Source organism: Phaethon aethereus (genome assembly GCF_964289735.1).
Source record: "Phaethon aethereus genome assembly, chromosome: 7".
In the NCBI taxonomy this organism is placed as follows: Eukaryota; Metazoa; Chordata; class Aves; order Phaethontiformes; family Phaethontidae; genus Phaethon; species Phaethon aethereus.
Window position 1 is genome coordinate 7,615,741 of NC_138583.1, and position 14,217 is coordinate 7,629,957.

At 45.8% G+C, this 14,217-nt stretch overlaps 1 protein-coding gene across 3 annotated transcripts in view; it reads left to right on the forward strand.

Annotated features, from left to right (window-relative positions):
* The window catches only part of JMJD1C (jumonji domain containing 1C), a 164,136-nt gene that overhangs the window by 100,037 nt on the left and 49,882 nt on the right, over positions 1-14,217 (forward strand). The window contains exons 4-5 of one of the 3 annotated variants that reach the window (XM_082002447.1): positions 7,353-7,406; positions 8,363-8,476. The exons of 1 other annotated variant lie outside the window; for it this stretch is intronic. In XM_082002447.1, the coding sequence (XP_081858573.1) occupies positions 7,353-7,406; positions 8,363-8,476 (168 nt within the window). The remainder of the gene's footprint in view (positions 1-7,352; positions 7,407-8,362; positions 8,477-14,217) is intronic. One more of the 3 variants, XM_082002448.1, reaches the window with a different exon arrangement.

The following is a 14,217-nucleotide window of genomic DNA, read 5'->3' on the forward strand; positions in this document are numbered from 1 at the left end:
CTAATTTTTAAAATTATTATTTCAAAGGTGGCATTAGTGCCTTTATGTGGCAAATCAGTGTTTTATTAAGAATATACACATGTATATTGCAGTAAATTGAGTAAACTGTAATGATGTAAACGTCGTTTTATGTTGCCCTAGTGTACTTAACATTAGCAATTGCACCAGTAGCAACTTTGTTATTTTTTGTATTCTCAAAAAGTGTTTTCCCACTTAGCAGATTTTTACTAAGATGGTCTTTGTGTGAAGCTCTTGGAAATAGAGTTGCTGGGTTAGTTGTTCCACGCATAGCTGGTGCCACTTGAGAGCTTTTAGCAAAATCCCTCCGTGGTAATGAATAGGTGGTGCTGCACTGGGTATTAATATTCTTTGTTACCAAGTTGCAGTCTATTAATAAAGCTTTGTCCAGACGAGCAAACTTGCCTGTCCTCCAGACAGTCTTGTGATTTGTATTTTAACAGTGTCTGTCTTGGATATTATTAAGGGTTGCCTGCTATGACAGTTGCACTACATACCGCACAGCTATCGCAGCACCGTTGGTTTAATAGTAGCATGAAGTATGGTGCACTCTGTAATAGGCATAATTCATTTGTTTGCCCTTCTTGAAATAACTATTAGTGTTTGGACTCTTACTTGAGAGAATGATAAAACAAACTCCTGAAACCTTATGAGAGAGGTATGAATTTGGTAAAAGTAGGAGTATGTCTTTGGGATGTTCAGTACCTCTTGGAGGTAATCTAAAATGCTAAGAGCATTTAGCTTTAAGAGCTAAATTGAAGATTGTACAAGTATAGAATTAAGTTTGGAAAAAATCCTTAGTTTCTTCACTACTTGGCAGAATCGGAGTTCAGGATATTTCCTTCTGTCGGCTATTACTGATTGGTCAAGTTTTTTTTTTTTTTAGAGGTGGTGGGGCCTCTGAACTAACAGAGTCTGTGAAAGAGTCCCCCGCTGCCTTGACAAGCTCCCCTGTTGCTGTTTGGTGGCAGAGGATGGGCACGCTTCTGCACCGAAGGGGTAAAAGCACTGCCAGCTGTGGCCCCAAACATGGACTAAGGATGCGTTTTAGTCTCTGCTACTGCACGACCTGTCTCGGTACCAGTGAAAGCAGCTGAGGCATTTTTCACCCCCAAGCCTGGGGAAGAAAGAACTGCCAAGAAATCAGGTCAAAATGGTGTCACTAAGATGTTTGGTTTTTTTTCTCTGGAGATGAGTAGGTGCATGCCCAGCAGTGCTGGCCTGGGGCAGGGCGTGGGCTTTAGGGGAGCGGAGAGGGTTAGCGAGCCCCATGCGCTGCCGGTGGTAGAAGACTGCCTTTCTCTGGCTAGCCCTGAGGGCGAGCGGATCTGTTGAGGGGCTGCGGGGTCAGCGGGGCTGCGTGCGGAGGTGCCAGAGACGAGAGGAGCAACTGTCCGGCCTGGGTGGTCAGGAATAGATGGAGGCTGCTCAGGACACTGCTGCAGCCTGGCTGCCATATAAGGCTGCTTAGCAGCCTCGGGCTTGCGGGGCTGGAAGACTACTTAAAAGGGAAAACCAATACAATAAACCACCTCTGCTAGCGTCCCTTCAAACCAGCAGCCAGTTCTGCAGTTAGGGGGATTGGGCGTAGGCTGGGTAATGTCCAGAACCCGCGTACAGGTAGCCTGGCTCCGGCCCCGCTTGTGTGTGTGCAGCGTCACGACCTGTTGTGGAAGAAACCCAGTTGCTGGAGAAAGGCCGGTGGTGGGTAGAGAGCCTTCCAGTTCAACTTTAATTTTTAACTGTACGTAACTATTTTATTATTTCAGAGCTTAGTGTTTTATAGTATTCCAGTACACCTTTAAGCTTACATCATTTGGAATAATTCAAGATGAGAACAGGAAGGTAGTCATGCATTGATTTCTCGTTATTCTCATACTTTCTTGGCAAACTACACGCTTTATGTTTTTTTCCATGAAGTAAAAAATGTACAGCTGTTTATGTTTAAAGGGTTTGGAGGAAATAAATGCGTCTATCCCAACCTCCCTTGTGATCCCCCCCCCCCTTATTTTTTTCTTCTGTATCATGCTTGAGTATGTGAGCTAAACTCAAGGAATGCCTTACAGGCGTTACTGCTAAATTTCTGTTTGGAAACTATTTTCTTATTAGATCATGCACCATATGCTCCCCCCCCGACTGTTCAGGTGAATTGCTGTTTTTACGTAAACTGTGAACAGCCAGGTGGTTAGCGCCATTAACCTCTGTTCAACAGTGGGAAAACACGTTGGTTTTTTTATCATCAAAGAGAAAGTAGGTTATGTGCTGAAACTCTGCTTGAGAACGTTCTGCATCAGTTCATGGGCTGTAAACACACGCCGGTCACGGTGAAGCGTGCGGTTACTGGAGGGCTCCTGGCTGACCGGCCCCGCCAGGCTTTTCCCTGTTCCCTCCCTTCGGTCAGGCCTGACCCGCCCTTGTTTTTTTGTTATTGTTTTAGGGCGAGCAGGGACAGAATTGTAGCCCTCGTTTGCTGGCTTTGGAAAGCCCATGGGAGGGAACGGTAGGGAAAGGCTTTCAAAGGCCAGGCCCGGCAGCGAGGGGGGCGGCGCTCGGAAGGCCTGCAGGCCGCCAGCTAGGTTCCAGGTTTCGCCGGCCGCCCCGGCCTCGCTCCCAGCCGCCGCCACACGTGGCCCATGGCTCCGCCCCCGCGGGACGTGGCCACCTCCCCGCCCCCGCGGGCCGCGCCTGCCGGGTGCCGCCCCTTCCCGCCGCCGTGCTCCCCCTCGCTGGCTGCCGGCGGCGCGCCGCGTCCCGACTCCTCTCGGCCCCGCGCACCGCGTGCCCGCCCTTATGTAAGCGGCGGCGGCAGCGCGCCATGACCCAGCAGCGGGGACGCGTCGGGGCCTCCGCCGCGGGCCCAGCTGCGCGCTAGCCCCACAAAGGGCGGGCGGGCGGCGAGCCTTTCCTCGCCGCCGCCTCCTCCTCCCCCTCCTCCCCCCCCATCCCTCGGCGCCGCCGTCCCCGCCCCCGGCGCGGCCGCCCGGCCCGACCCGACCCGGAAGCGGCGCGGCGAGAACCATTTTCCTTGTGAGTTCAAAGGCGGAGGCGGGTGCGGAGGTCCCGCGGGCCGGGCCGGGCCGCGCCGCGGGGCGCCGAGCGAGGTGCGTACCGGCGGGCGGGGGGATCGGCTGGGCTTTGGGGCGAGGGGGACGACACGACAATCCGCCGCCATGACTCGGGGGGGGGGGGGGGGGGGGGGGGATCGCCTCCTACCCCGCGGACATTTTAAGTTTCTGAGGGGCGCCCGCGCGTCTTTGTTTGCCCTCCGAGGCCGCGGGGGCGGAGCGGGGCGCGTGACGGGCGGGCTTCCGCGGGTGCGGGGGAGCGCGGAGGTGGGCGCGGCGCGGCACGCGGCCGGCGGCGGCTTTGTGCGCGGCCCGGCGGCGGGTGAACGCGGGCCGTGCTCCGCCGAGACGGGCTGGAGGCGCGGTGAGTACTGGACACCTCCCTGCCTTGGGGGGGCCGCCTGCGCCCTTCGGAATAACGTAGTTTCAGAAATCGATACCCCTCCCCCCCCCCCCCCCCCCCCCGGGTTTTTTGGTTTTGTTTTGGTCTCGTTGGCGAGGTTAAATTTCCGCCGTTAACGCCGGCTGCTGAACTCCACGGGCTCGCTGTTGAGGCGTTAGGGGCAGGGAGCTCCGCCGTTGGGAAGCAGCTGCGGTAGCCGTTGCAGCGCGGTGCCCGCCGGGGAGGGGCCCGGCTGGCGGCTCCTTCTTGCTGCGGGGGCGGCCGGCCCCGCGTCCCGCCGGGTCCTTCTGCTCCCGGGCTCCGCACCCCCGCCGAGGAAGGGCTGGGGTAGCGCCCGCGGCGTAACGCCTTTGCTGGAAACGGGCCCTGCCGTAGGGAACGCCGGCAGCGTAGCCTTGTGAATGAGGAAACTCGATGCTCGAGTTTTTTATGTCAAATCTGCTTTATTTATCTTCCGCTCTTTCCCACTCGGTAATTCTGCCTTTGAGTACAAACCGTGGCAACAAACAGGTGTTCAATTTGAAGCGCGTTGCAGCTATTTTGAACGATTGTCATAATGAAGAGGTGCCAGTGTTTGCGCTATTGCAGACTAAACAGCCAAGGCTGAAGAACAATATGTGGAAAAGTTTGCTGAATGGCACACATGAACTAAGGTTACATGATCTTTCCAATTTTTGTGGTTTAAAGAGGAAGAACCTGTAAAACGTTACAGGTTTTAGTTTAAGAAGAGTTTTCTTGAATAATGTTTGAATGTTTAGCTTTTTAAAAGTCTGTTTTCTTTATGGTATAAATTCCTCTAGAGAGATTTGGAGGGAAAAAAAACCCCCAAAACAACAGTGCAGTGCTGCCAGTGCAGCAGATGTGCACAGGAACATGTGCTTTTGTGGTGTGGGGAGCAGGCTTCGGGCGCGGGGTGCCCAGCTGGGCAAGCTGTAAGCTACAGTGAGGCAAATGCGGTGGCGGTCGGTGCGGGCCCAGCCGTAACCCGAGTATTGGCTGCGGTGAAGCCTCCGGGTGTCCCAGCCCGGGAGCGCCAGGGCCGCAGGAGCCAGCAGCTCGCAGCCGAGGCGCAGCGGCTCCTGGAGCCCTGGCCAGTGCCAGGGAACTGCCTCCTGACACGGTGGGGGTGGCTTACCGCGTCTCCAGCTGCTTAATTGCATTAGGCAGAGATAAAAAATGCACTGTGTGCTTGCTCAGTACTGCTTCCTCGGGAAAGCGGGGCCGGTGGTTGCCATGGGGGTTTTGAATGGTAAATAAATAGATGAGCTGTGTTACTGGGCGTTAGAAAAAGCAGGCCCTGAGTAATCTGCTGTATTCGTGAGTATTTGGTGAACGCCATCGAATAGTTTTGAGATTGTTTGCTCTGAAGTGATGGTACACAGTATTTTCTAAATTTTCTTTTTTTATTTGGGGAATCATAGAATCATTTTGGTTGGAAAAGACCTTTAAAGTCATTGAGTCTAACCAGTAGCCTCCGAAACCCAACTCCTCAGTCTCAGAGCTGTGCCAGATGCCTCCTGTAGGCAGGTTATTTCTTGCATGAGCTGGGGTAGAATCATGAGGAGATGGAGGCAGTAGAATAAGAACTATCTTTTATATAGTGTAAGGGATCTTGGTAGCAAAGCAACCAAAGGGTGTGTATGTGTTCATAGAGCTCCCTTTGGCCAAGCAGCGAAATTTGGTGGCAAAATGTGCAAGTTTTTTCAGGCAGCTGCTTAGAAGAGTGCTGAAGTCAGATGTCACTTTAAATTGAGTGCTTGAGCCCTTTGCTTAGTTGATGTCTTTGGGGCGTTGCGTTAATGTAGATGGTAAAAGGAAGCCTTATGCAAGTTTGAAAGGGAGATTTTTGTTTGAAGAGGTTCAGTTTTTCCTGGCTTCAGCCAGTGTGCCTGATTCTCCCTGGAGTTGTCCTCCACTTTGGGAACGGAAAGAGGGAGCGTCTTTTTCTGAAAGTCTGCAAGGAGCTCGTTGGACCTTCTTGCATCTGTTTTCATGTTGTTACATGTCTCATAGGCTTGCCTCTAGTAGCTGACTCTTGCCTGCTGTGCTCTGTTTTTCTTTGTGCGTATGCGATGCATGGTGTGAAGTTTGGTCATGTCTTCTGTCTTAAAATTTTTCAAATCCCTAGCCCGTCCCAGTTTGCATATCTCCTTGGTGGCCTATCTCCTGGAGCTGATGGAACCTGGACTTTGCTTTCCCAAGAAGGCCTGCTTTTTTTAAAGGGTGGGGTTTTGTTGTTCTTTGATAGTGGGAATGTTTCCTAACAGTGTCTGAAAAACGTCAAGTTGTGTGTGGCTGAGCAGCCATCCGTGTATGAGGAGGTGTGACATGGCATAGTTTAGCTTTATTTATTTACATATTTTTCCTCTGTGCTTGTGGGATAGCCTGCGTCCTCTACATGCGTATTTTGGGGGCGTTGACCTGACTAGAGGCTTAGATCTATGAAAGCAAATGAGAAGGCATTACGTTTCTCCTCTTAGAATAATCACGCTCACAGATCTATATTTGGAACTAGTTCTTTTAATACCAGCAGTAAGATAAACCGGTGGCTCACATGTACCTTAATCTGTAATGTTGTCTGACTCCTGAATGATAACTGCAAGCCGCATTCCACACAGTTTCATTTCGGCTAATGATGTGGTATGTCCTGTTGTTTGTAGTCGGAAACGCGTTTCTCGACATGAATAATAGCACAGAAAGTTAGAAAGGAGCCAGCGTGGAAAAAAGTAGAACAATGTATGCGAAGACGCGGCGGCAAATTAGGAACAGAAAGACTACAACATTGACTTTTTAAAGAAAAGTCTGTCCGCTTGTCAGTTTATAAACTCAATGCTTTGCAATTTCATCATTTGAACTCCACCCTCTTAACTCAAACCATTAGCAATACAAGATCCATTATAGAAAAGTGATGCAAGAGCAAAGGCCCTTTCTTAACTATTAGAGGTTAAATAATTATTTACTATTTGGACTCTGTTGTTAGCATATTATCATATTCTCCTGCCCCTCCAGCCCTTTCATTTAGTTACCCTGTTGTTGAGATGGCTGACTGGCTGATAGGGGATTTGTGTGGGGTTTTTTGTTTTGGTTTTTTTTTTTTATTTACATGAGAGAGGGTAACAGCTGAAGTGAAACCTTAAATAAAATGGAAACAAGAATGCAGTACATAAAATCTGAGCATTTGTAGAGTTGGATATATTTATGAGACAGTATTAGGTATCTCCAATGAAGTATTCTCTCATTTGTTTAGCAAGTTCTAAAGCTGAGATTCCAGAGAGACTTGGGTTATATTTAGCCTAATCGCAAGGCAACACCTTCGTAAAGTAGGTAATGAAGTCTGATAAAACCTTGAGTGCATCTCTTAGGAGCTGCCTACAGACTGGCTGAGGGCAGGTCACTGACTCTGACGCTGCCCTGCTTAGGTGGCTTTTGTCAAGTTATGGGATTGCTTTGTGCCTCAATTTTCCCATCTGTAAACAGGCGGCAGTGATCCTGCCCTCTACTTGTAAGTACTTGGGGTCTGTTGCTCCAGGGTGTTATGTGTGAGCTAGTGATGTCCTGTTGCGATAGCGGCATCTTACACATGTTGGTGTAGCATTTGCACAACGCTTCACGCGGTTTGATCTGCCCTTGTTTCTCCTCTTTGTCTTTTCCTCTAGCATTTTAAATTTAGAATCAGTCTCAAAGGGCTTTTTTCTTTTCCTGTTTTTCCCCATTACTTTTTTCGTGTCATGTAGAATAACTTTCCTCTGTTTTTTTTTCTGTTCCTCCATGTTGTTTTCCTTCATATCCTGCATGTTCTTTCTGGCGGTCCTTTCTTTTGTTCACCCGTGCCTTCCTCTTTCTGTTCCCGTCTATCTTCAGAGCAGCATTTTCTCTCCCCTCCATCCGCTGGGATTTCCTTTTCACCTGACTCATCCCCTCTTGGTACATCCCCGCTCAGTCACGCTCTCCTTGCGCTTCTGTTCCAGGAAACCCAGCCAGCAGGGAAGGGGACCGCCTGCTCGTCCCCTCTCGGGGGAGACCCGCTGAAGTCATGGCTCCCTCCCCGCTCGCCTACTGCATCCTGCTGCATTGGACAAGACAGGGTGCTTTGGGCAAAGACTGTGTGGAGGCATCGAAGACCTGTTATTCCCTGCTCCCCTTTCTCCATGCCTGGATTTTGCAGCGGGGCTGTGAGGTTTCCTGCTTCCTCCCACATGCTGGGGAAGCGGCGAGGGGCCGATGGCCTCTCGCCGCTTCCCCAGCACGTGGGAGGAAGCAGGAAACCTCCTGGCCCCGCTGCAAAAACCCCGGGACCGGGTGCTGTCGTCTCCGAAGCTGTTGCGCCGGAGCAGCCGGTTGCTGCAGGGAGGAGCGGCTGTGGGGGCGGCAGGCAGCAGAGTCAGAACAGATGCAGAGACGGGCAGGGAAATGAGATGGTTGACTCGAGGCAAGGTGAACAATTTCAGAACAGGAAGGGGGGGAGCGATTTCACGTCTGCAGTCGGTTTCCACTTTAGCGTCCTTGGTGTAATTACCACCATGCTAGCTAGTTCTGCAGGCAGAAAGAGAGGATCTGCGTGCTAAGCTGTATGTCTAAGATATAATCGTGCTCCTGTACTTTGAGCTTCTGTGGTAAACACTCTTGCTCAAGTACAATGAGGGAAAGGAACAACGTATGGTGTAGTTCCTTTTTTTAGCTAGTTTTCCACCAACGGCACAAAGGAAAGACTACAAAACACAAAATCCTCCTTTCTTGTATAATCAGTAATTGTTACTCTGTTTTAACTTGCTTTGATGGAAGAATTATGTCAGTGTTTATACAGTCCTGGGGGTTTGATATGCTAAGATTTTTTTTTTATTGGTTAATTTTATTTTATTTTTCTTTTTTCCAATAGACATTCAAGCCCTTGGTTGGAAAAAGTGTATACAATTCAATTACTGCAGTAGAATTCCTTGTGGACAAACAGCTGGATTTTATAACTGAAGATAGTGCCTTTCAGCCCTATCAGGTAAGAAATTTGGTTAGTGTATAAGTACTTAGTTAAAACCCACGTTGTTTATTATTTTTAAGCACATTTTACAGTCAAGTTCTGCTACAGGAATGATTTCCTATTGATTATTGGCAGACATTGTTGCTCACTTTGTGAAAGGTTATATCAGATACTGTATCTGATTCTAGTGAATGTAATATGTTAAGGAGTAATATGCAACTAATATTATTGAACCGTCTTTAAGTAAAATATGTGACCCCTTTAAAGGCTAATCAATACCATTAATTGTAGAGCAGATAAAAGATAGTATCCATCCTTGGCTGAAGCTGGGCTTTCCTTTCTAGGTCTTTGCGTTACTACAGTGATACCTGACTTACTGTTTTTTTGAGAATGAATAGCAGAAAATGTTATTGTTTTAAAAAGAAAAAAACCACTTTCCCTTGCTGTTATTTCTAAGCCTGCTAAAATTTCCGGTATCCTTGATTTTAATGCCTTCTTCATTAATTAGAAACACATTAAATATATTAATGTGTGTGTATTTAAAGAACAAGAGAAACAATGAACACCACCCCCCCCAAGGTCTGAAAATCTCTTCTATGACAAATAGAAGAACATTTGATACTTCAACTTGTGCTGAACTGATTGCAATTAGAATAGCCATAGATTCTTTCTTACGGCTGGGATGGTACACTGCAGTGATACAGAAATAGTACTTTGAGACTTGGAATAACAGATGGCCCTGAATAAATGATATGTAATTTTGTCCTGACACCCATTCTTCCCTCCTCCCTCACCAAGGCTTTTTTTTTTCCCCAATACCAAATATAGAGCTAGAAAAAGAGAAGCAACTGAGAGAGAATCCTGCAGAAAGGAGAGGGAGGTTCAGTTCGTGGAAGGGCTGGTGCTTTTGTGTGTCTGGTGGGGAAGCCAGACGAGTTCAACGCTTCTCGTCAGGATGAGGTTACATGTTGTGACTCAAGCTGCTCGAACAGCTTGGATCTGCCGCAAAGGACAATTCCCACTATCAGACCCCACACTAGCACCTTCAGCCTTCTAAACCAGTGCAACCTTGATTTTGAAAAACAGGAGAGGGGGCGGGGGGAAGCCTGTGATGTTAGTGAGCTGAGCTGGATTAGCCCAGGGTGCAGTGAGTGCTGTGGCTTCCTCTAGGGAGGGGGTAATGATGATGCAACACAGAGTGGGATATCCTCCTTTGGCAGCAGCAACCTCTTAAATCAGCTGAGCCATGAAGCGTAAATTCACCTTCAGAGTCCAGCCGCAATCTTCCAGATTCATTTTACAAAGCAGATACTTGGGCTAGCGTCTGTCCTTTGCCTGAGATCTATCAAGATCATGTCTCTGATAACGCTCATTCCAGTAACAGTAATGAATCTCCTTTTGGCAATGGATCATTTCTTACAAGATGAGCTGAGCAGAACAAATTGAATATATGAGAAGCACTCCCTTCTGCAAAACAATCTTATTGCCAGGCCTGGCTGGCAGTAACATAGCAATGCTATATACATTTTAGGTCCTTCACTTCAAGGAGCATTTACTGGTACAGTATTAGACACAGAAGCACCTTAACTTGGGAAGGTGCATGCAAATGGAAGGTGTAATTTTTTAAAATGTGTCATACGAACAGCTGGCTTTATAATATCTTGGTAAATAATACTGTAATTAACAGCATTAGCAACTTCAGTTTTAAAAGAGGTGTTGACCAAAAACTGGTGCAGAGCAGTAGCTTGTGAAAAATAGTTCCAGCTATAAGCTTGGTCTCCCTAACTCTTGGCCTCTGTTCTTGACACGTAGAGGGCAACTCGGGGGGAGAGGTCAGGTTGTTTCTCATGGAGAAAGCAGCGACCTATTAAAGCCTGAGATGGAGGCTGCTGATCTGTATCAATCATAAGTAGTTTGGTGACGAGATACCTAAATTGTCATCTGTTTTAACGTTACAAGAAGGTTGCTGATGGAGATTCCTTTTTACAGAGGCATCCAGAATTAGCACTGTAACTGTATATTGCTCAGATACCCAATGTAGAAACATGAAATAACATTGAGCTCACTGATGAATAGTGCAAAGATTTCTCTATTTGAATGATTAGAAGAAGTTTTAGAAATTACTTTCATAGGCATGTCTCTTTGCAGGGCTAGCAATGAGGCATTGCCAAGTTTTATGAGTTAATTGTATAGATAAGAGCTTTATTGAATGATAATGTCTTTAAGAGAACAAAAACTATGTTTTTAAATATGCTAACTTAATTATGTACCAGCAGTGTGTTAGAAATACTAACTTGATAGTTATGAGACTTTTCTTCTGAAAGATACCTGAAGTGGGAGGATTGTCTCTTTTCATGTGTTTTGCTTTTTATTTTTTGTTAATGCTGGAAATCACATTCCTAGCCTTCAATCACTTAATGTAAAGTAGATTTTTTTTTTTTTTTTCTGGAAGGCCTTCCTTTTCTTTGCTGTGAAAACAAGTCCTAGATAAATCTTTGGTAAACTTCCTGTGAAAATCTGCTTTTCTGAAAAGAATTAAAAATGGCCTTTTTGCTCCCTTGTTTGTTCTGGAATACTGTTAACCTGCTTATGAGCATAAGACAGAACTGAGGAACCATTCTTTGCAGAAATGAGTTAACTTGGAGTCTTTCTAAATGTGTTTTAGTTTTTGCTTTAAGCTCTCATGGCTGTACGTTTTCAATACGAAGTCCTTGGAGACCATGGTGATCTAAACACTTTTTTTATTGCATTTTGCTGTTAGTGCCTAAAATTCCAGTACCTTTGTGCCAAAACAAACAAAGTTTGAATCTGTGTGGGAAGACTCCATTTCACTTCAGATACAATTCTTAACTACTGAGTAATTTTTCCCATCGTTGCATATACTTGTAATACTAGTAATGGGCAGCAGACGAGCATTTGGTATGAATTCTGCTCAGATCAGTTTTGATCAAAAAATGCAGTGCTGTTTAACATAACTGTTGGGCTGAAGGGCTTCGTGAATAAGGTGGTGCTGTCCAGTTTGAAGGTGACAACTGCTCAAGGCAAAGAAAACAGCTCACTTGGCATCGTTTTAGTCTTGGCAGGAAAAACAAAGTTTGAGTAGGCAAAGAACTAAATTACTGTTGTTACCAGAAGTGGTTCTTCCAGAACAAGAGTAAAGAGACTTTGGCAGGACTCGCTGGGGAATTGTGAACCATGGATTCCCATGCCATGTCTGCTCTTTGCATAAATAAACGTTTCAATTGTTAAGAGATTCAACAACCTTTGTAAGAGCTGGATGAATATTGTTATTAAAAGTAGGTTATGCGGCTGCCCTATACTAGCCTTTTTCCATTTTTTTGTGTCTTCATGGGGTTTCCTACAGCAAGTATTACACTTGTCAGTGAAACTGTTCTTTACTGATAAATGTGTTAGTGATTTTTCTTTTCCCTTACTTGTGTACTGCTTTGAATCCTTCACTTCATAACAGTTCCTTGGTATGTGCAGTGCCTTAAACACCAACCTACAACTTGTTTCCGGTGACTTTTATCTCTGTTGCTTCATAGAAGATACAAACAGTGGTATTGTCTACGTGAAACATGTGTGTGACTGAGAATGACTCATTCATTAATCTGGGATGGTCAGACCATTTAGTCATGTAGTTCTTTTTATGGTGGTGACAAGGAGATCTTGAGGAGAAAGCAGATAAAAACACTTGCCCTGGTACTTTGCTTAGCAATGAAATGAAAATTATGTTCTTTTGTTCTTTTGCAGGAAGTAATAGACATAAAATTTACAACATGCATTTTCTATGTCAAACTAGTATCTGTAGGAAATGTGGTCTTGAAATGTGATGTGTAAGTCAGGTCCTTAATAATTTTCTACTTTGCATTCACAGCATATCATATATTGTTTTGTGATTAAGTAAAAATTTACAAATGTGTTAGGTTTTATAGTGGCTGTTGCTATAGATTGAAAATGAACACACTTTCAAATATGCGTGTTATTAAAATACTTTAAGCAAAACTACCGTAAGCCTACACAATTGCAAGGGTGACTTAATTAGAACTGAAGTGGTTTTCTGTAATAAGAAGTTATTTCAACTATTCTGTGATAGCTATGTGTCTGTTCATTATGATACACATAGTAAGTTAAGCAGCAGCAAAGCTGATAATGCCTTGATTTCTTTAAGCATTGTAGTTTACTTGAAAGACTATAGATAGGGATGTGAAGCATTAAAGCTCAGCATATGGTATGTGTGACCTCATCAGTGTGGTGTTTTTGTCTGGGTGGTGTTTGGCAGTACCCGTCACGGCACTCTTGGGCTGAAGTGTGTGATTCTGCTGTTACTGGCCGAAGCAGCTGGAGTCAACTGCATTATACTTTGGACAAGCAAACAAAGAATAACAAGAAGTGGTTTATATCGTGTTTTTCCATAATGAAATACACTCATGGAAAGACTGCTTTGCCCAAGCAGTCAGTGTGTTTCAGCTGTGTGTCTGGGTTGGGCAGAGCAGGGAGCATGATAGATTATCTGTTTCCAAATACACACACACATATATACATACAGTTTTTGTGTGTGTGATAATCTAATTCCAAAGGATCTGTGAGCACACAACACTGGAACAAACATGCACAGCTGAGGCAGGGCAAAGAATTCAAATTAAGTTCCTTCACAATCATTGAACTTCCTGCAAAGAGGGTATTTCACCATTCAAGGAAGGAAGTGGAAGGGTGTGCACACAGTCTTCAGAAAGTCCTCCTGCATATTGGGTTTAAAAAAAAAAAAAACACCACCCTGCTAAGAATGAATCAAACGCATACTTGGGCTCTTCTCTGTGGTGGAATCTCTCTTTGAGCCACCCTACTTAGTTACATCCTTCTTCAGAACAATGTTTTTTCTTTTTTCTTTTTTGACTACAAGCCTAGTTGCCTTAGTGCTTCAAAATGGTAAAGTCTGCCTCTCTGCCTCTGTGCTGAAGGTTGCAGATACAAAGATAGGGCACTGAGAAGTCCCCTGTGGGAGCTCTTTACATACCCCGTGATAGGTGTGTGTACTTTGCTCTTTTTCTAAATGTGCATTGCATGCCTGAGCACCGAGAGGTCAAATGTCTAACACACCTTAAAGATTGTTGAAGTAATAATAATAAACTTTCTCACTAATCATGGAATAGGTACCTTGGATTCAGGATGTAATACTGCACTGATCTTACTTGATCTGTTAGGAGTTCAAGTTCTGTATGCCATGAAGTAAGGCTTGAGAAAAGGGTGTTCTTTAATACTCTCCTTTTCTGTTTATTATGGGCAGACATTGGGTATTTCAGGCCTGGATGCTTTTGGGTTTTGTGACTTGTCTGCTCATAAAAGAAAGCCAGTCGTGTAGCGTGGCTTGTGTAGTAATGACGTGCACATAAAAAATTCTTTAAACATCTTGAAACAGGGATAAAATAATATTTTTCTGTCAGTATTTTAAGCACCCCATAATCATAAGTGCACTCATCTTTCAGACTGCTCTTACTTTAAACTTCAGGCTTAAAAATAGCTTCTGGAGCTGAAAATTGCTTTTCCCATAAACTTGTACCTCCACTGACCAGGCAGGCAGGAGCTTTTGGGTTTGTCCCACCCTTTGAGGTTGACAGAAGCAGCTCGGGAACTCCTGGTGCTGGCCAGCTGGCGGCCGTGGCTGTCATGTGCTCGCCTCCCGCTTTCGTTTCCTCCACGGGCAGCAGAGGCGCACACAGCTTTCTGCATCTTTAACTCTTCTCAGCGTCGTCTTTAAG